This window comes from Penicillium coprophilum (assembly GCF_028826855.1).
Source record: "Penicillium coprophilum strain IBT 35676 chromosome Unknown utg000002l_segment0_segment0, whole genome shotgun sequence".
Classification (NCBI taxonomy): domain Eukaryota; kingdom Fungi; phylum Ascomycota; class Eurotiomycetes; order Eurotiales; family Aspergillaceae; genus Penicillium; species Penicillium coprophilum.
In genome coordinates, this window is record NW_026622721.1 from 1,835,887 (window position 1) to 1,851,914 (window position 16,028).

The 16,028-nt window shown below is 48.0% G+C and overlaps 3 protein-coding genes across 3 annotated transcripts; 1 reads left to right on the forward strand and 2 right to left on the reverse strand.

The window, feature by feature from the left end:
• Positions 1–7,132: 7,132 nt before the first annotated feature.
• N7500_002046 (Iwr1 domain-containing protein) lies at positions 7,133–8,882 on the reverse strand (the record flags this gene model as incomplete). The annotated part of the gene is made up of 3 exons (XM_056673192.1): positions 7,133–7,281; positions 7,388–8,686; positions 8,816–8,882. The coding sequence occupies 3 exons, from the start codon at positions 8,880–8,882 to the stop codon at positions 7,133–7,135; spliced, it is 1,515 nt and encodes a 504-aa protein (XP_056536711.1).
• A 1,005-nt stretch (positions 8,883–9,887) lies between these two features.
• Positions 9,888–12,347, reverse strand: N7500_002047 (putative differentiation regulator (Nrd1); the record flags this gene model as incomplete). Its single annotated transcript, XM_056673193.1, has 1 exon — positions 9,888–12,347. One exon carries the CDS (start codon positions 12,345–12,347, stop codon positions 9,888–9,890), a length of 2,460 nt encoding a protein of 819 aa, XP_056536712.1.
• A 1,756-nt stretch (positions 12,348–14,103) lies between these two features.
• Positions 14,104–15,908, forward strand: N7500_002048 (asparagine--tRNA ligase DED81; the record flags this gene model as incomplete). The annotated part of the gene is made up of 2 exons (XM_056673194.1): positions 14,104–15,707; positions 15,782–15,908. The coding sequence occupies 2 exons, from the start codon at positions 14,104–14,106 to the stop codon at positions 15,906–15,908; spliced, it is 1,731 nt and encodes a 576-aa protein (XP_056536713.1).
• Between the last annotated feature and the right edge of the window lie 120 nt (positions 15,909–16,028).

Sequence of the window (16,028 nt, forward strand, 5' to 3'; positions counted from 1 at the left end):
TGATCCTTGACTGTTCTCCAGGCTCTGCAACTGTCCCAAGTCAGCAGCCAAGAAAACGCTATGTCCTGTTGCTTAACGTTAGCGATAGCCGCCGACAGCCCCACGGTTGCAGCACGAAATAATTGGATAATATCGCCATTCCACGAAGTAGATTGCCTTATGCATTGCGGAGTATGGAGTAGATAACAATGCGCGTTTAGGCCTTTTGACGATCTAGAATCCATTTAGATCTGGACCCTTCCTCTCTCAGCTTCCTGGAATCTGTTCTCCCCCATTTGAAACGGGATGAACCCGTCGACAGGGGGAATGACTCGTTTGATGCGCAATTTTCCGAAAATTCGACCACGGATACTACATCGCAGGGAGATCAGGATCCAACTTGTCCTGAATGGATCCCGGGGACGCGCAGTCACTGCGCAACACTCGGGGATCCTACAGTTTTAGAACGGGTTGCCTAACGGAGAGAAGGGATAGGCACTCCCCCACAACGGGACAAAAAGTTCATCTGCACCAAGTATGCTGTATATCCATCCATACGGAGTACGGAGACAGGTAATCTCGATTGACGCATAATACCGATCTATTTGACTGGTGCTCCTATTCCGTGAACTCCGAACTCCACGGTGATTCCAAATGATTACAAATAACCCTTTTCGGACCTTGTAACCTTCCAAGGTTGGAATCGCCTCATCTTTCCATGGATCGGAATTTGAGGCTCGGCCACTCTCAAGTAAATCTCGGATCCACTGAGACCCCCCGAACTACCCCGAACTGTCAGATCAAACGCGTGGCATGATACGCTTAGAGCCTGGCAGCTCGTGACTGCGAAAGAGTGCTTGATTCGTATATGTGGGGCCCTGTTGTAAGCTGGTTATATTGTTCAAAGCTCGGTACATGTACGGAGTAAGGAATGCCAACTAGTCAACTAGCCAACTACAGAGTAGCTAACTAAAAACAAGTACTGGGCGCGAGCACCTGATTGTAACCTCCTGCAGGCAAGAGCGACTATCCCGAGAACCCTGGTAATCCCGCAAAGGGTTGGCTTTTGTTGGTTGTTGGCTGTTGGGGCCCGCTGAGGGCGTCAAAACCTGGCGCCAGTGTTGCAACATCAGATCATAGGCCCGTGGTAATTTCCAACGATCTATCCCTTGGCTATCAGGGATTCAAATATTTCGTTAGTAAAAAAAAGAGGAGCATTAATAATCAAACATTCCGCGATTCCTCTCGGCCTTGCGCTCGCTTCGGATCCGAGTCCCCTATCTAGGTAGCTATAGGCCCAGATTCAGCCTACTTGATTTTGCCCTCGGACACTCGGCGTATGTTTCAGCCGCAAGGTGACAAGCGTGCAGGATTTCTCGCACTAGACACGCCCTAGTGACCCATGTCCGTGGTATGTGCTTTTACTACATGTAGTATAGAGTAGTGGTAGTTTCGCGTTATGCTCCTAATTCGGTATAAGCAGTAGCATGTACGGTGTACCTAGGCGCAGGTAGACTAGAGGGCTGATGTATAATATTTAGTGCAAGGTCCTAAATCCGAGTATCTCCGCTTCTTGGACCCCACGCCATCATTCGCACTAAAATGATAAACGGGGGCCGACCCAATCCTGCACGGTTCGATCCAATGCAACTCACCCGCAATGAAATCAACCATGATCACCTTCCTGTTTTTTTTATTGTGGCTCTGACGGGAATACGTCTATGCTTTCGGGATACTCAATGCTGTCATACTACCATCGTGATATTATTAATTATATGGCCCCCTGTATATAGTACCATTGAACCAAGTACCTCGCGAATCAAAAATGGGAGGGAAATATGCCAAGGATTCTCAATATCCAGTACCTACTAGTGCCTCCAGCTTCTTTTACCGTATGTAGTCTAGGGCGAGGTAGGTCCATGTCTATCGCCTTTGTCTGAAGGAGATCTCACTTTTCGGCAAGCAATTCATGAGGATCTGTAATTTTTCTCAGAGAGAAAGAAGAGGGGGAAAAAACGCTATGAGTGTATAACACGTAGAAGCAAAGACAGAATATGGGTGTTTTTTTTTTCTTTGAAATTTTCGATATTCAAGACGAAATTACCGTAACAAAAGTACAGACTCAAAGCGGACTAGACTCCGTATTCCACCACGCTTCTGGAATCGATCGACGTGCAAATCACAAAGAAATGATAAGCGAAGCAACGAATGAGAATCCTCAGTCGGAAATACAAGGCTAAATCTTGCACAAATACCTGTCTTAGATACCAATGTATTTTAAATTTCCATTACGTTAATTACTGCCGACTGGCCAAATAGAAACTGCGCTAATACTCATCGGGCTTAGGATACTAATATCATTCAGCTTGTATATTGCCATTGCCTGTGTAGATAGTCCAGCCACGTGGATGATATATACATTAATATACAAAATTGTCGAAGTTCACCAATCTACCGCACGGGATATCCACAAACCCCATTTTATTAAGCCCTGGAATGAAATGAAACAATATCGAGCAAAGTTATTGCATGATGTTTTCTGTTCGTCGTTGAAAACACTGCAATCGGCTATTGGATACCATTCTTTTCCTTGCCGATCTTCTTCACGACCCTTACAAGGCTAAGTGGATATAGATTCGAATTCCGTGTTAAGGCAATTCGTTTCTCTCGTGCTTTTCCCTTTAGACGGGTTAGTCGTTACTCAGATACATATAGCACAATGGATATCTTACCCCGTAATTCCAGGCTCTTGCCAAAGCCAGCCATGCTTATCAGCCCCAAAGCCAAAAATAAAAATAAAAATAAAGAGCTCGACCCCAGCTGCGGAGAGGTGCTCATAAGCACTAGTGACACGTGGAATTCTCTGACGAACTGACAGAGGCTGTGCTTATTTTTCACTTTCGATGATCTATTCCTACTTTTCGTCTTACGTTGTCACTAGCTTGATCCTGATCGTTGTTCTAGAACTGGGGTGGTTGTGTCGGGGTTTGCTTATTTCAGGCCTATCAGGTGTGTATGCTTTTCCGGATATATATGTCCATGGATGTAATAGATAGTTACACAGCATACGATATATTGTATGGAATATATTATACACTGATATTGAATGTTCATTTATTTTGATCCACAGCCAACTCTTCAGGCCTGGAAAACACGATCTGCCTTAACTTTGGGTCTGTGCAATACAGTCGTACAAACATACATCTCTTGTACAGACTTCAGACCTTAAATCGGCCCACTAAATGCCAGGTAAAGCAGCTATCTCATCTTGTGATTTGCCAGTGCGTATATGCAATGTCCAACCGGTTATATGTGGAGAACAACGACATTGTCAGACCCGGATTGGATAGTGTTGGCCTGTCGTTTCTTTTTCTCACGGCATCTCTCCGGTATAATGCATTGGAAAAGGTTTACTGCTATGTAAACAGAGACAACGTACATAGGAGTTCTGCAGAATAATAAATTTCCCACAGTGGATTCGGATCAGCCCTGACGGCCGGATTTGGCACGGAAACTGTTACACGGCAGCCGATCGTGGGCTATGCAGTGGAACGAGGATATGTCGCCATACTACGATGTACTACAAACTACAACCTATGATTAAGCGAAAGAAGGATTTTCACTGCAAGGTTAGGAACGATTGGATTGGGTGTGATGTAGGCTAGGACATGTGTGTGGATGTTGCGTATGGGGAGATGTGACATGGATCCTCCGAAGAAATGAAACGGGAAAAAAAAGGTGGAAATGAAAAAGAAATGAAAAAGCCAAGTGAAAAAGTCCAAGAACCAACAGGTGAAACCATCTTTCATTCGTCAGAACGACCAAGACAACCACAATATCATTACCTCCCTCAACTCATGATCAGGAGCGACCGTAGCGATCATAAGTCAAATGCACGCACATTAACTTCCAGGCGCTGTGCACCTTCGACCATCCCTAAAGTAGTAAACAGTCAAATTTACAGCGTCCGCTATAACTATCGGTGAGGACACCGATCAGGTCACTATTCACACATGCGTATGACTTCAACCCAAGCCACGCCAATCAGTCCCAAGCATTGACAACATGGCGAAGCACTAATGCTACCACCATCACACCGAAGCCAGAGACCCGGGTCATTAGCTCCGGGATCGGGCCTTCTGGCTTGAGCTATTTCTGCACTTTAATGTTTCAGCTGATAGTCTGAATTCCGACAGCCTGTTGGATGACGGAGATGTCTTAATGCATCGCTTCGGGATTTGCTGCCTCGAACAGGTTGGTTTGAAAGGAGGGGGCGGGGCTATGATTCTGGTGCGTAGTATTCATCTCAGCGTGAAGTTGAGGTAGTATCTGCGTGTTTAGTTCTGGGATATCACCGACTTGCATCTGATTTAGTAGGTCAGACTATCGATAGCCTTTCCTCATAGCTCATGAATTTCTCCGGATCAACCGCGTCATCTTCGTTGAAGTATGATAAAGTTTATCCATTCTACTCCATACACCCAATTTGGCAGGACCTTGATCTTCAAAGCATACAGTATCAAGCAATACCACACAGCATATCTTCAGGTATTATTCAGAAATTTGAGTTTTAAGGGATCGCTTCACAGACCACAGCATCAGAGACCACATGTCATCTAGTGTGACGGATTGTCTTCCGACGTTCTCCGCAACCGATGCTAGACATGCCCAACTAATAGCGGATACTTGAGAGATTCCCCGAGCATACATCTGACGACAACTTGCACATCTTGACTCGGTTTGGCAACAGTTTTTCTTTGATAGTTAAAAATTCCCATTGGGTTACGGAAGCACATGCTCAAACAAGGCGGACTGGTGACGTCGGTCTCATGGTTCCTTTTGCGAGTCAGAACGTTGCACGGTTGTTTCATGTTTGGAATGAATCAGAAAGAGTCTTCAAGGACTGGGATACAGGTAAAGAATTCGTGTATTTTACAGTGGGTATTTGTTTTTTGGTTTCTATTGTAATTTTTCAATAGAGTAAATTACATCTAGCGCGACGTTTTTTTTTTTTTTTTGTTTTCCTTTCCTTACAGAGCCTCACATCTTCATAAACTTTCGCTTATTATATCCGCCCAACCAGCATTGAGATATTAAATTGCAGTAAATGAAAGCGAACCATGGAACCAGGCCAGGCTATAGTATAGACCCATTACGACCCATGGATACACTTCGGGGTAGCCGTGAATGATATTCTGGCTCCATCGAGACCGGAGAACACGGAGATTCAGACGGAGTTGCGATATTGAGTTGATCTTCCATTCAAACTTGAGCAACATATAAGAAGCTCAAGATAAGAAGCGTGAAGAACACAAAGTGCCTAGTATGCATCGGATCTGCCCGTTTAGAAGCCGAATGTAATCTCTTATGATCTTCGAGATTTTGGCATGTTTTGGGCCGTGTTGCCGGATTAATATGGAGCTATTTCTGCACGAAGTAGTGGGGTGGTAGCCTTGCAAATATTGTCGAGTCTACGGTGTACATGTGTATAATGATATCCAACCTTGCGCCTCTCAAAAGGCTATTATCCATTTATCAAGCGCCGTTGGAACGTGCGTGCATTGATCATGCATTTATTGAAATTCTATTCCATATCACCTATGTTAAGAAGCTGTTCGCATATGTTGGGTTGGTTACTGAATTTGCCGCACCCAATAATTTATAGCGCTACACTAGTGACCGCTATAGGATAGATCTCCTGCAGCATGCATATCTTATTACTGTTTCGGGACATGCAGGCAGACTGATTCGAACACTGTATAATCGCAACTTTGGAACGGTCTGTACAACCTACGGCGAAGCAAGATGTACACTGCATCTATTTGTACAATATAGTTGGTTGTCATCAATCTTTATGGACCAATTACCGAAGGACTGAACTACAGTATATATATTCTTCATCCAATAGACTCTGCAGCTGCCGGGTAAGTATATACAAGATCGACATCCCCGGCATGTATATCTGAACACCTGACCGAGCCTCGTCATCAACATACACATATCTATTGCGCCAACACTAACACTAAGGTCAACACAGCCTCATCTACCCGCCCTGCTCCAAAAATGACTTCATCTGCATCTCTACCCCGCAATACGACACTCGGCCCGTCCATCTCATCACATCTCACGATGACTGCATTACAAGCAAAACCACGTGGCACAATCATTAACTCCTTCCTATCTTGATGTTAGACAAGCGAACCCCCAGTCCCCCCCAACACAAACCGTCGTATCTGGTTGGTTCCACCATACGAGAGTTGAACGTTGGCCCGCTATTTTAACTTGGGTGGCCTGACCACTTCCCTCGCACGGAGGTTTTCCATCTACTTTCGTCACCATTTTCTCTCGGGGAGATATTTTCGGGGGCGGAGAGGGGCGACTGCGGGTGGAATCGCACCAAGGGTTGGGATTGAATTGATGAATGGGATTAGGACCGGGAATGTAATGGTGGGGACATGGCTTGAATTCACATGTCTTTAGACGCTGTTGGCTGCTGCTTTTGATGCTACTGGTTACCAATGGCCTATATTGTATGTATGTTGTATGCAATCCTACACGGCTAAAAATATTCGACGAATGCCTAGGAAAGCGGTATAGTTTAGTAGTATAGGATGTCGTAGTGTCGTTTCAGCTTTCAATTTCTATGCAGGATCAGCGGTGAGGGGGGGCTTTATCCTGGTTCAGTCTCAGGGATCATCCTTTATTCCATGATCCCAATAATACATCGATGTATCGAGTTTGGTAGATGAATGGTTTAGGAGGCATCTCCCGAGCTCGATGGATAGGTTTACTACACGTCTGAGAGATCATATCCTGAAGCATGGATGTAGCGCTCGTTTGTCTGTTGCCTACTTGATATACCAGTTTCCCAGTTCAGTCCACAGTGGACACAAGGCCCAGTCATCTTTTTGTCCTCTCTGGCTGGGGCTTGGGATTATTTTGTTTTAGCTATCTACCCATATCCTTGCTCTCGGTGGCTGGTCAAATAAGATGGTAGCAAACGAGGCCTGGATTATGAATTTTGAGGTATCTGGGTCAATCAAAGCAAACGCCCGACGAACGGAACCCTCTTAAAACGAGAACAAAGAGAAGTGGGGAAATGGCAAGAAGATTAATGTCGCTTTTTGTGATGGCCGTCAACAAACAAATCAGATTAGTAGTCTTCATCCGAGTCTACGTGCCCGCGGTAGCGAGACATATACCCAGTCCCGCCATCCTCGCTCGCTGAATCATCAAAGTCAAACTCGTCGTCATCGGATGACGCTTCTTCATCTGGATAATCGTTGGCGGGGTGATTTTCGGCTGTGGTCGAACAGGGTTAGCGGAAGTCTATGAGTTGGAAATGAAGAGGAAGAAGATCGAGGCAAAGGGGTAAGGAGAGGGCAAAATATGGGGGAAAATCACGTACCATTAGAGTCAGCATCCTCACTATCCCATTCCTCCTCGTCATCCTCTATAAACTCCTCCCAAATTTCCTCATCCTCGGCCGTGATGACAATGACACCCACCCCAGGCTGGGATTTGGCCATCGCCTTTTGCTGCTGATCGGATTCATATTCGGCGAGTGGATTCTTCAGCATCTCAGCTTCCGATAGCGGACGACGGACGTAAACATCGTAAACATAGTCGCCTTCGTCATCCTCCTCCACAGCCTGTTCAGTTTGCACAGAAGTCTGCAGTGGTGTAGGTGCGACTCTTGGTTCTTTGGGTTGTCGGGGTTGATATTTCAACGGGGGCTTAGGAGCGGCACTGAAAGCAGGCTGCAAAGATGCAGGCGGGGGAGGAGCTGGTCTTCCAGCGATCTGGACATCGAGGTCCATGCCATGGTCTTGGTCATGTTCTAGCTCGAGCTCCATCGCGACCTGCTCTAAATCATGGGCCAGGCGTTCGGCTTCCTGGTCCCAGCTCCTCTGTTGTGTCTGAGCGGATTTTTCCAAGGTATCAGACAGATGCTGTTTCGCAGCCGAGATGACACCCTTGCGCTCCTCGCGCCACCGTTTCTCGGCCTGGTTAATGACAGGTCGCTTGCGTGGTTTAACAGGTGACGGGGGCGTTGTATCCTGAACAAGTTCTTTGGGCTTCAGCGAGAGAGACTGTGCTTCCGCCACCAGATCCGAGACCATAGACGCTTTGCGCGAGTGCGCATTCCGCTGCAGCTGCTCGACCAGAACGGCCACACCAGGCGCCGGACCACCAGCGCGTCGCTTCTGTATTCCCCCAGGGGAACTTCTCAGGGAGTCGAGATTTGAGCGCGAGATCTGGAAGCGGCGCAGGGCTTGCGCACGGCTGGAAGAAGTCTCTACTGACGCCGGGCTGCTGTCGCGTACTGTGGGTTGACGGGTGATATCAGAGCTAGCCGCAGAGCTGGGCTGCAGTTCAGTAAAAGGATTGGGACCCCCGTAAACGGCATGCTTGTGCTTCTCTGCCACATCTTTGCGTGCAGCTATGATGCGCTGCGCTTCGCGAAATTCTGCTCCCGGCGAGGTGGCCCGCACCATGGGCACACCCATCGAGGATGCCGGAGCCCGCCGGTTTACATGAAGACTGCTTACTGAGCGCGGGCTGCGCAGGAGCCGCTGAGCGGCTGGTGTTGCTGGGGGGCTTGGAGATGCATCTGCACTCGTGCTCTCGCTAGCTTTCAGAGTGACTCTGTGGAAAACGAAGTCGGTGAAGCGCCGCTTGGTTTGGTGGAGTGCAGATTGAATGACTGCGGGGTAGGTTAGTTCTGTTGTCAATATGTTGGACGAAATTTCATAGGCAACGCTTGAATGGTTTTATGTGTCCTTTGAGATGGGATTACGTTGCAGGGGAAAATTCAAGGGGATTGCTCTCGTACATAGGGTCTCGACCGGCTCTTCCTCACGCCGACGCTTGATGTTAATTTGCTCTGGTGGAAGCGCCATGTTGTAAAGTTGGCGCAGATTTTGCTATGGCTTGTTTGGGGTTGTGGATGAGAGACGAATGGATAAGGTGGTTTGAAGCATCCAATTTGATGTGTCCGTCTTTGCCCGATTTGGGATTGGTCATCACGTGACCTGAGCATTGTAGATGTCGATGACAGATGAGAGCGAAATAAGGCCGAATGAAAACTAAGAGACTGGCTGTATATGCATGTAATATGGACTAAGCAGCACAATTTCAATCACAGATCTACGAAATGCTAGTTATTCCCTAGATCATGCCGATACAGCCTACTCAACGGTTCCAATCCTGCCCTGGTAGATAGCTGAAGATGATATTGGAGATGACATCTGGCCCGGTACATTCTTCTTGTTTCCATGTATGAAATCTAGCCGGTTTCTATTACAGATGGATGATCATTTACATTTCTAACTAATGTTCCAAGTTCAACGGGTAGATGGCCAATTCTCTGCTAGCAATAAAATCCAATAGGACCAAAGTCCCAAGTGGTCGCTATGCAATGCGATAATCACCGCCACGACTCGTCCCTCTCCATGGTCATCATCCAGTGAAACATGCAGCGTACTCACAGCCCCAGAGCAAAATAAAGAGATAGAAAAGTCAAAATATAGAAAGATGGAGAAGACTCAAAGCCAGCTAGCAATACAATGTGGTAAATGAAGGGAAGATGGCATGAAAAGGATTAATAGGGGAATAGAAAATCATTGCGAACGGAATAATTCCGGACGAAGAAATGGGAAAAGCCAAAAACAGCCAAAGATAAATAAATAAAGGAAAGGGTGGAAAGTGAATGGCAAAGAGTCCGAAGTGAAGAGATTATGACCAATACAAGAAACGAATCAGATAAAAAGGGCGGGGTGGCGGGGGGAGGAAAGACATGAGAATCAAGAAGGGACTATATGTAATAACAGACAATAATAATGTGGCATTAAGTTCACCCAGGACAATGAGCCCAAGGTTGCATGCTTCGGAGCGTGCGCAAATAATTATTTGGCCCCGATCTCCTCCTCAGCCCAGCCGGGCAGGGAGTTTTCGTTTTGAATAGCCAAGCCAAATCCTGAGTGATTCAGTCCAGCGAGGGCAGAGAAGCTGGAGAAGCTGCTCTGAGGCTGGTGCGCACCTGCGCGACTGTGACTTTGACCAGAGACCGGGCCGAAGGGCTCTTGGGAGAATGAGGGCAAGCTGACAGCTCTTGAGTGCGAGGCACGTGGCACACTAAGGCTGCTGGTGCTTGCGTGATGACCGTGTCCCGATCCATTTGCCACACTGAGGTAGCTGTTGGAGGATTTGTGCTGGTGCATAGGTGGGTCCATGTTTCCGTTTGACATGTCACCGTTGCTGACACCGTTGTACAGCGATTGCTGTGCCTGGGACTGTGCCTGTAAGCTAGCAAGGGCCATAGGGTCGTGGATATGGTTCTCCTGGTCCTGTGCCTGATGAGCGGACATCTGGTTCAGGTACATGGTTAGTGGGTTGCTCGAGCCGACGTTCAAGACCCCAGATGGAGAGGATACGTTCTGCAGCGGGTGGCGGTGCTGCCCATTTTGAGATGACCCGGATGCCGGGGAAAGGGCAGGGCGACTCGGGCTGGACTGGGAGCCAGACTGGCTGAGGTTCTGCTGGAATCCATTAAGAGCGGACGGTGGTGACTGGCCTTCCATGCCGGTTCCATTACGGTTCTGTTGTCCGTTCTGGTTGTTTCCGGCTTGACGGGGTGGGTTTCCGCAGCGGTCCTTTCCAAAGTTGATCTTGAATCGCCGGTAGTCTTCCCGATTGCGCATTCCCTCAATAGCCTTGATGGCATTGGCGATGTTTGTGAAGTTGACAAAGGCGCAGCTCTTCTCACGCAGGGTGTTCACCAACTCGATCTCACCGTACTCCGAGAAGTCCTGGCGAAGGCGTTCCTCCGTCCAGGCCTCGTCCAGGTTACCAACATAGACATTACGTGATGCACCACCGCTGACTGCTAACGCAATAGCGGGTGGAAGGGGGCCGGAGTGTTTACCCCATCCAATCTTCAGGCGTCGGTTGTGGATCATCAGCCCCTGCAGGTTGCTCAGGGCGTAGAAGGAGGCGGCGGAGGTGGGGTCGATAAATGTAACAAAGCAAATGTGCTTATCTGGGATGTATCGAACATGGTGCAGTAAGCCTCCGCGGACCACATTGCAGATCTCTTCAATGGTTGTTTCGGGGTGAATGTTTCCAAGGTAAATTGTGCGGTTACCGAGGTTGTTGACACCGCCCGCTGTCGTTGCCACAGCGGCAGCGGCAACAGACTGCTGTGCAAGCGCGTTAGAAATCAGATCCCGATCCGCAGTATTTAGCACGTGCGCATATCCAGGTGCAATTCCAAGGAACTGTGCAGCATTTTGTTGCTGAGTCTTGGACACATAAGCACAACGATCCTTGCCGTAGAACACTCGCTTTGGCGCTTGCCATTGTTGCTCCTGAGGGAGCTGGGTTACAGCCTTCATGGCATTACTGATCGACAGGAAGTGGACAAATCCAATCGCCTTCTCCTTGACGATCTTGACGGTATCAATGGGCCCAAATTTGCCTAGATCCTCCCGTAGATCATCCTCGGATGTTTCCTCGGGCAAATTTCCAAGGTAAACATTACGCGACGCACCGGACTGTTGAACAGCCAGGGCGACTGAGGTGGGGACCTGAGAAGGCTTACCCCAGCCGACCTTGATGTCATTTCCCTTGATGGCCAACTTCTTCAAGATGGCATCTGAATGGAAATGAGTGGCAGAGCTGCTATCCAAGAAGGAGATAAATGCGCAGTTCTTATCAGGGAGCAGGCGCACCGACTCAATTTGACCGCTACGCACATGGTTCAAAATCTCCTCGGCGGATGTTTCAGCCGGGATATTTCCAAGATACACGGTTCGACTGGTCCCTGACAGCATGCCTGGAGCCACAGAAGCTTGGGGGCTGCCCAGAGCCGCATTGCCCATACCTCCAAGACCATTGATCGGCGATTGAGGCCCCATCATTTGGGAGCCCATGCCGTCAGGTGACATCATTCCATACAAACTGTGGTTCTGCATTCCTTGTGTTGGGCTGTGCATATGGTTCTGGTTGTTTTGATTGTGTCCATTGCCATTGCCCTGTGAGAAGCCACCAAAATTGGCAAATTGAGGGGAAGCAAAAGCCGAGGGTGTTCCTGGTTGAAAAGGACTGCCTACTAGCAGCTGGGAGGGCAAAAGGGGGGTGTAGTTCATATCGAAGCCGGAAGCCATATCGGAGTGTTGGCCTGCGGCAGTGTTTATAGCGGGGATATTGGCGCGGCGAGAGTTCCGGTCCGAGAATCCTTGAATCGGGTTGGGATGGTTATTGTTGTAAGCTCCGTGGGAAAAGCCAGTGTCACCGTTCAACGCGTATTTAGACCCGTGAATTAGACGCGAATTATTCGGAATGTTCGATACATCCGAGGCTTGCATGGCGAGATAGATCCAAAACTTGTCCTCAGACAAGAACCTAGCCTTAGTCGGGGATGAGAGGCCCTGACTACCAGACTGAGACGCTCTGGGGGGGAAAAAGAAAAGGGAAAAAAATAAAGGGAGGATTATCAGATCACCATTCAGGAGATGACTCCACAGCCAAGATCACAGGGAAAAATAGGGAGGGATTCGGGTGGAGAAGAAAGATTATCCAAAAAAAAAAAAGACGAAGCTCAACTGGAGACGTGTCTAAATTGAAGTTCAAAAGTCAATTGGAATGTTTCATTTTCAATGAATTTGGGGAATGGGAGAACAAACCCGTCCTTTTGGTCTCTTCTAGAGAATGCCACTTATATGTATATGTCACAAATCCCCATGCAGAACAAAGTATCAAGTTTCCTGAAAGAAGGAGTAGGAGGAAATCCAGAGTCAAAGACTACAAATAGTTAGCTTCAACAGCTTAGGGGAAATACGAGTGAAGAAAAAAGATCTGAAGAAAAAAAAAAAAAAAAGGGGGTAAGACTGGGGGAGATGGGGAAGAGTTTACAGTTGACAGGCTTGGGTTGGTTTTTTTTTTGAAAAAAAAAAAAAAAAAAAAACTAGAAAAATAATCCTTAAAGTAAAGGTAAAAGAAACAGAAGCAAAAAGGGATAGAAAAAAAAAGAGCGTGAAGAAAAGGAATGAAAGGCAAGGAAGTGAATCCAGGTAAGGTATGAAGAGGGAAAAAAAAACATTAAAAGGGGGAGAGGAATAGGAGTGGGTTAAGGGGGCCGGGACACTCTCTATATTGATTTTATAGGAAGTTATATGTAATTATTCCATTGGATTTTCCATTGAGCATTGAGATATATGAACTATGTTGTATATGTACCTATAAAGAATATATGTAAAAATAAAAATAAAAACAAACTCGGTTTTCCCCAAACTTCGAGTTCCCGTGGCTCCTGCAGAACTGGATCAGGCCCTAATTTCCCATCAGATTACTATATATATATAAATATGGAGTACGGAGTACAGAGTACGGAGAAGACGTCTTTTAAATCCTCTTTTAATCTCCCTTCTCCCGGTCCCGTGACATCCTTTATATACAACAGACATTATCCAGAACTACCCCGTAACTAAATAATTACAGAACGGATGAGATGGGAGAGAAAGCTATCGATATATATCTCGTACAACATAATTACTCCGTACATCATTATAGAACGGACTGGATGGAGAGAAATATCTAAGGTTCTCACTCGGTTGGTGATCTGCTTCGAATGAAGTATATACATCCATAGATATATCTCGAATATTATAAGCCCGGATATACTGTATTATAGGTGCGTAATGGACTAATATAGATAAAGGAATGCAAGTCAGGTAATATTTTTTTTTCAACCTATAGCACTTTTATATAAATCAGCTTTGGATGAGTCAAGAAGAATATATTCCGAAAGATATCCGAGATATGGAAATGCCTCAGGCACCCGTGGGGAATCCCGCATCTATCGGAAATTTACCCCTCTACCTCAATGTGCGATTCCTTCCTGGGACAACTTGCAATTGGGAATAGATAAGAGTTCCATTTTCTGCGTATCAGGTGAGTCTGCTCTTTGTCACATTCTAATCTGTCCTGCCTGTATCCCTTGAGCTTTTTGGTGTATGACTCACAGATTAGACCCTATGCTAATTTATTATCTCTCCCACAGAACTCCCCTGCTACAACCCCAATCAATCAAAGCCTTGGGCTGCAAGGACTAGATCAAAAGTCATGTCTATCACCATCTACATCGACGAAGACGTCGGGAGAGACGAGTCCTCCGCCACCGGCACCGAGACCGCCCCCTACAAGACCCTCGTCCACGCCTACGTGGAACATCCCCCTACCACCGAAGGCATTCAGTACCTCACACGCAAGTCCCAGACCGACGCTGCTGGCGAGGATGTTGACCCCGCAGCCAAATTGGAATGGAAGCCCGCCACCAAGTCGGCAATGAAGAAGGCCAACAACCTCTGGGAGCAGCGCAAGAAGAAGGCTGCCAAGGAACACGAATTGGCCATCCGCGAGAAGGCTGAGGCCGAGAAGCGCCAGAAGGTTCTGGAGGATGCCAAGAAGGTCGTGATCAAGGAGGATGCCTCGTTGCCCAAGCCCGTGCGCATTCGTCTGGATGTCACCGATCCGGCCATCGTCAAGCTGCGCACCCCCGAGTCCGATGAGGCCGGCACCCGAGTCCGTGTTCTGGGCCGAGTTCACCGTGCCCGCGCCCAAAAGGACGTCGTTTTCCTCACTCTTACCGACGGCTACGGATACTTGCAGTGTGTCCTGACCGGTGACATGGTGAAGACCTACGATATCATGACCCTCACCCTTGAAACCTCCATGTCCATCCACGGTGAGATGCGCGCCGTGCCCCCCAAGCAGCACGCACCCAACGACCGCGAGCTGCACGCCGACTTTTTCGAGATTATCGGCAAGGCCGCCGGCGACAAGGAGGCTATTACCACGCGTGTGGCGCCGGACGCCGACCCGCAGACTCTCTACGACAACCGCCACTTGGTTCTGCGCGGTGAGACTTCCTCCTCCGTCATGAAGGTTCGCGCTGCTACTTTGCGTGCTTTCCGCAAGGCCTTCGAGGAGACCCGCATGCTGGAGGTGACACCTCCCGCCATGGTGCAGACCCAAGTCGAGGGCGGCAGCACTTTGTTTAAATTCGACTACTACGGCGAGAACGCCTACCTCACCCAGTCCTCGCAGCTGTACCTCGAGACATGTCTCCCTTCTCTCGGTGATGTGTACTGTGTGTGCCCATCTTTCCGTGCCGAGAAGTCATTGACCCGTCGCCACCTGTCGGAATACACTCACATCGAAGCCGAGTTGGACTTCATCACCTTCACTGATCTGCTCGACCACCTTGAAGATGTGATCTGCCGCGTTATTGACTACACTTTGGCTGAGCCCGAGATCGCCGGATATATCAAGCAGCTCAACCCTGACTTCAAGAAACCGTCCCGTCCTTTCCTCCGCATGAAGTACGACGATGCTATCCAGTGGCTGATTGAGCACGAAATCCCCAACGAGGAGGGCCAGCCCCACCAGTTCGGCGACGATATTGCCGAGGCTGCTGAACGCCGCATGACCGATATCATCAACCAACCCATCTTCCTGACTCACTTCCCCGCCAATATCAAGGCCTTCTACATGAAGAAGGACCCCGAGGACCGCCGCGTCACTGAGAGTGTTGATGTGCTTATGCCCGGTGTTGGCGAGATCGTCGGAGGCTCTATGAGAATGGACGACTGGGATGAGCTGATGGCCGCTTACAAGCATGAGGGCATGGACCCCAAGCCTTACTACTGGTACACTGACCAGCGCAAGTAAGTTTTGCTATCTCGCATCTTTCTTTTCCTGTTTCAATCCTTTCGTTCTATACTAACATCTGAACCAATAGGTATGGTACCTCCCCTCACGGTGGCTACGGCCTCGGTCTCGAGCGTTTCTTGGCGTGGCTGTGCGGTCGTTATACCGTCCGTGACTGCTCACTGTACCCCCGGTACACCGGCCGTTGCACCCCTTAGATATGTTAAAAGCAAAAAGAAAAAGTATAAGCGTGATCATGATAGGTATGGGAATGTGGCATTGGTGCCACAATGGACAAAGAATGAAATTTCCTTCAGATCAATTCAAACCGATTCTGT